The sequence below is a fragment of the Gossypium hirsutum genome, chromosome D11 (assembly GCF_007990345.1).
Source record: "Gossypium hirsutum isolate 1008001.06 chromosome D11, Gossypium_hirsutum_v2.1, whole genome shotgun sequence".
NCBI classification, from domain to species: Eukaryota; Viridiplantae; Streptophyta; class Magnoliopsida; order Malvales; family Malvaceae; genus Gossypium; species Gossypium hirsutum.
This window is the reverse complement of record NC_053447.1, coordinates 18,905,283-18,911,093: the sequence shown is the minus strand read 5'-3', so window position 1 is coordinate 18,911,093 and position 5,811 is coordinate 18,905,283. Positions and strand designations below refer to the sequence as shown.

General features: G+C 36.1%; 1 protein-coding gene across 1 annotated transcript; it reads right to left on the bottom strand.

Annotated features, from left to right (window-relative positions):
- Window positions 1–280: 280 nt before the first annotated feature.
- On the bottom strand, window positions 281–5,811 carry LOC107916697 (alpha/beta hydrolase domain-containing protein 17B). Its single transcript, XM_016846039.2, has 5 exons — window positions 5,045–5,811; window positions 2,517–2,553; window positions 1,807–2,043; window positions 1,673–1,720; window positions 281–951 (listed from the first exon to the last, which is right to left on the bottom strand). The coding sequence occupies exons 1-5, from the start codon at window positions 5,347–5,349 to the stop codon at window positions 550–552; spliced, it is 1,029 nt and encodes a 342-aa protein (XP_016701528.1). The 5' UTR covers window positions 5,350–5,811; the 3' UTR covers window positions 281–549.

The following is a 5,811-nucleotide window of genomic DNA, read 5'->3' as shown; positions in this document are numbered from 1 at the left end:
CACTAACTATTTAAGCTCCAGTGCAACCGATAACCACCGATACCTCATACCATGTCCAAATTATGAAAAGAAAGATGGAGAATTTTAAGCTACGCCACGGCACATTCTTAGATAGTTTTGACTTTTGAGCGGTGATAGGGGCATTGTTTAATCCATCATAGTAGACTATGTTTAAGAAAAAAGAAGATAATATAAAATACACACAACGATCATCATGTTGGTGTTTAAAATTTCAACACAGTAAAGTTCTGCCAATACGAAAAAGAAGCACACGAATACATAGCCCAAAACCAGTATATTTTCATTTAGATTCGGACTGTTTGATTTCACAGATATGGATTGATAATGGAAGATTTTTTAAAACTTGAATTCCACTTTGTTTGATCTGAAAGATACTTACAGAAAAATTATATCATTTTATGAGAATCATCACACACTCATTCTCAAAACATTACAAAAGCTCAAGGTTAAAAAAGGAAAGTAAATTACCTCAAACACGATACATCTGCATGCTTTTTTTTATTTTTAACATGTTCTTTGTGTAAGTAATCACCAAACTAAGCCCTTTTTTCGTCTAAACCTATCAACACGGTCTGTGCTCATTCGAGACTTCTCAGGCTTATTTGACTTCTTAGACTTCTCCAGTCGACTATCTAAGCTGTTTCTAGAAACTTCTGGAAGGTCAGCATCCAGTTTAAAAGTATCCGAAGTTCCACCATCAGGTGGTTTTGTCTGATTGTCAGAGTTCACCGCTATTTTTTCAGAACCATTTGTGGCTGCTTTTGATTTATGTAGAGACAGTACAAATTTCTTCAAATGTCTAATGAATTCTGGGTAGAGCTCCAGATTGCAATGTCCTCCTCCGTTTACCCATAAAGGGTCGTACTTATTCTTGCAAAGCTCCCAAAGCTGTTTACCATGGGAACAATCAACCACTTCATCAGCTGTCCCCTGCCAACAGAAAATGAATTAAAAATAAAAAAAGGAAACTCGTACAAGCTTTCCTTGGATGTCACGACCTGTATGCTGGACCATGACATGTAGATGACCTAACTTGTCAAAGGCTCAAAGCTAACCATGGTCACTACTCACCCTAAATTGATAATGTACAGGAAAAACGAGAACAATATCGAACAGCTCTAGTGCTGGGTTCAAAGACCCAAAAAGGCTCAAATTTATCTGTTTCTCTCCAGTCACACACACACATTCACTCTCTTTCTTCATAGTCTTAAATTCTTGAAACCTAAATGCATGGCACAATAGGAAGTGCTAAAAGATAAATTAATTCATTAGAAACTCTAAAATGAAATTGGTACTAGCAGAAAATGCTGTTAAGTTCATTAATTTAGCATCAGAATCTCAGTAATCTATTTATAGCCAGAACAATATAACAATCTAGACTGATTAAGCTAAAGCACTTGAAGGTGTATGAATATTCATTTAGAGCAAGTATTTTGATTGATAAATGACCCGGGATGCTTTTGTCAAGATTGAATTTTCTTGAAACCAAATAGGTTCTTTTGTTTAAAAAATGCCAAAAACGGCTGAAATAATTAATTACCAGAACCATATAACAAATATTAACGTGTCAAATAAACAGAGGCTAGAGAAAGAGAAGGGAGATAATGGTGATGAAACAAGATGGAGAGGAAACAATGGAAGTAATACTTACATGAATTACCAAAACCTGACAGTTCACTGCTCCAATTTTGTCAATATTCTGAAAATTAGAATGGGAAAAATCTGGTAATGAAGGTCAACAAGACAAAACAAGAAAATATAAAACAGTGAAAAATGCAGACTTACCTTATAAATGTCAAACCAGTATGTCCTTTTGACAGGGTACAATACTCTCATGCCAGACAAAATTGGGCTATGAAGAACAACGCCTCTCAAGTTCGGCAAACGAGAAGCAAGATCAACAGTAGGTCCACTACCAACTGACTGACCATACAATATTAACTGTTCATCTTTAACTCCATACTCTTCCTTAAGGCACTTATAAGCTGCATCTATGTCTGCATATGTATTACACTCTGTTGGCTGTTTCAAATAAAAGAAGGTGACTATTAGAATACAAGTTTTTAGCAAGCAGTAAGATGTTCGTTCATTATGTACAATAAATCAGAACGACATGGCTGCTCAAATCTTGATACACATTGAACATAGCCAATTAATGAGAGAGCCCCACAGTACTAGCAAGAATTTAACTAGTGTGTAAGATATCAAAATTAAGGGTTAAAAATAGAAACCTGAAAACATTTCTATCAACCAATACATTTAGATATTATATAATAAAGAAAAGCTGCCCAACAGGCTTATTACACTCAGCAAAACTATTGCAGTAAAATGAACACTGTTCTATTAGCAGAAAAGGAGGAAAGGATTGGCCAAAAGATAACTGTGTAATTATTTAAAATGCCCATTATGATAGTTGAATTGCTACAGCTAATATGAATAAAGGCAACTTTTGCTCCCGAAATTGGCAACTAGAGAAGAGAAGCAAAGAGACCTACCTTTCCAGTTGATTGTCCATAGCCAGAATAATCATACCTAGAAAAGAATGAGTGACATTAGGAACAGAAAACAAATGTATATATATATATGATAAATGGCTAGACTAAAATAGACCTATCAAGCACAAAGATGATAAAACATTTTCTTTTCAGGAACTCTAATTATCTGTACAATCATGTCATGTCTAAAAACTATCCCAAGAATAATTTATAGGATAAGATATATCTAAAAGTTCCTTTTTGCATTATAATTCACAAAACTTTGCAATGCGCTATACATCTAAGGATTGAAGACTCCCTTGATCAGTTTCTTCTACAAAAGTCTCCACAGGAGAATAATGTGCTCAGTTATTTAAGTTCAATAGATAATTCAAAGTCAGTGCCTACTTTGAAAGCAAACTTTTCTAGTTTTCTCTTGGAAAAATTTCATCTACAAGGAAGCATTAAGCTTGCTTTTTATTTTTTAAAACCTTCCTGGCTGTTTACATAGTTATGGAGAGCACCTACAACAAACATCAGAAGTTTGACAACAGACAGAAGACAATCATTTCCAAGCTGCCAACATTTGTTATTTACAAGAACAAGTGAACGCATATCAGCATAAGTCACAAGAAATTTGAAAGAGTTAATAGTTACCATAAGGCAACATACAAAGATCCAACTTGACAGTACAGCAATTACAGCCCTAAAACACTAAACTACCGCTGAAAAACTTCTTATAAATCATTTTCTAGAAGTAGAAACAGGGCCTAAAAGAAATTCCCTACAGAAGTGGTTGATTATTAAGTCAGTAAGAAAAGCTAGGAAATATTATTATTTGCATTGTTCCTACATTTGCATAACATAATCTAACATAACTGAAATAACATTATCAATAATTATCAGTCATCACTTTGGAGGTTAGGTGATAATAATTTAGTCGCTACAACTTTGCAGTCCGCCCAAACAGCAAGGAGTAATACTCTGACCAATCAACTATACAAACAAGAAATTTGACCTTAAAAAGGAGAATGTTTCCTTCTCTTTTCTTTCACTTGATCCCAAATTTGCACCCTGACCAATCAACTGTACAGACAGTATGGCTTGAGCTAGTTGCATGGGATCCTAAATTTGACCTTAAAAAGATAATGTTTCCTTCTCTTTTAGCACTTTATCCCAGTTATATGTCATCAATAACTTCTGTAGTATATCTTTAAGTCGTAATAAAAACTTACATGTGACCACATAATTACACAAACAAACCTACCTCCATTTACATTTTTGTCCACTGGCATGACAAACACTATGCTCATCATACTCATACTGCAGTCCGAGTTACTAAATATCTAGCTTTTCCAAATGAACATAGATAAGCAACAATGAGAAGATCCCATCAACTTCAAGGATTGATGGTAAATATAGAATAAAAGTTCTGGATGTGGTAATGGCAGAGAAGGAAGGAACAGAAGCAGATAATTCATAAACATGGGAATTTAAAGGAAAATAATGCAGCAACATAATAGAACCTAATAATCAAAGGAAGTCAAGATTGCATTGTTCCACAGTCTACAATACGACACAGTAAAATTAAGCGTCCCTAATAGTATTCTGAAGCATAAAATAAAAGCTAGAATATTCAAAACTTGAAAAATGTCTCTTCAGTTAGTCATAATGCCTCAATAGTAACATAGGGCTATTATGAAGGTGTGGCCTATATTCTATAGAAACAGAACATCCAGTTAAAGGACTACACACTTCTCGCACATTCTAATCATGTGCCTACAGTTTTTCTTTTTTCTTTAACAACATTGCCTGCATGCCAATGTCCTTAGGGCTTCGGCATCAGCATCGAAGCACTATTTGCAAAAATGTATAACCAATAACATAAAGCTCCTCAATAACAAGCAAGTAGCCGTAACTAATATGACCCTGCCATAAACCATCTTCTTCAACATTGCCTTCAGTCCACGATCAGTAAACAGAAAAAAAAATATCCCAAAGTATTTAAATCACGTTTGAGCAGTATCCATGCTCAATAATATTGCAAAAGTCCGCACATTGAAGAAACAATAGAAGGAAAGGATAACAAATAACCGGTCACCCCTAAGAAACTTTAAATCAACAACATCGCCTTCACCAGTAACTCTTTGTCCAAGTCTCTCTTTCTCCTATATTTTTTTTATTCTCTCTCTCTAGTACTGCACAAATGAAGCCAATTAAAGTAAAACCATTAGCTCAATCTTACAATATACCATAATCAGCATAACTTTCACTTACTGGTAACCAGAATCTCTGTTCTTCCCATAACTAGCTTCAACCTCAATAATACAGCTGAACATAAGGCAAGCAAGTTCCACTTCACCAGAATTTTCCAACACTTATAGAACCCTAAATCCCCCAAAATCACAAGCAAATCAGACCAAACCCAAACGAACTACTTTACTAAGCTAAAAGAAATCTAATACAATTAAAACAGTAAAAGCCTAAGAAGCCGACTTAAAATATCATGTTCTATATGTTGCAAAAATTATGAAAGAAAATAAAAATACCCCATAAGATTAACCCGCAGGCGATTACACAACTCGACGAAAAGCTCAAACATTTGTCCTAAATCAGCGGCATTTCCATGAGAATACAAGAGAGTAGCGGAAGCCTTGGGGTGTTTTATATGGACGGCGACGATGTCGTTCCCGCGGCGCGTGCGTAGCTTCAAGACGTCGACACCGTCCCTCCTCGGTACCTCTGGTATGTAAAGCTGACCAGCGCATAACTCGTCCTCTAGCACTCTGTATGACGGCGGATTTGGCGGGAAGAACGCAAATTTCGCGGCAATCGAAGACGTTACTCCTCCCATCTTCTTCTTAGCACCAGACGTTGTTCATCCTTCATTAAAATTACCAAAATAAGTCACTCTCCTCAGAAACCTCAAATCTCAATCACCAACTTCCAATCTCCTTCAGATCTTTCTCATTTCATTTAAGATAGAAGGAAAATGAAAGAGAAGGAAAATGAAAACGAAGATAGGTGGCGCGTGGAATGGTAAGGGAGGCGCGTTGAGACGGGAGCTGCCGTAACGAAGCGAAGTTTCTTTAAATGTTTTGAGAGATAGGAAATGACAGCTAAATGGGATTTTATCCATTAAAAGGGAGGTAGGAAAAAGCAAGAAGGCGCGTGGGCGTGGGCGCGGGCGTGAGCGTGGGTATAGGAAGGGTCGCCTGACGGCGACTTTGACAAATGATATGCACATGGCATGTGTGTATGTATCTCTTTGGATCTTTAGTCACTTCACTAGAATGATGGAAGCTTTGCATGGATC

Bases quoted from the DNA above. Each gene is read 5' to 3' on its own strand.
- LOC107916697 (XM_016846039.2), bottom strand. From the start codon at position 5,349: ATGGGAGGAGTAACGTCTTCGATTGCCGCGAAATTTGCGTTCTTCCCG. The intron at 2,044-2,516 runs GTAGGTCTCTTT...TATTTGAAACAG, and splicing joins ATGGACAATCAACTGGAAAG to CCAACAGAGTGTAATACATA. The intron at 1,721-1,806 runs GTAAGTCTGCAT...TCTAATTTTCAG, and splicing joins ACTGGTTTGACATTTATAAG to AATATTGACAAAATTGGAGC.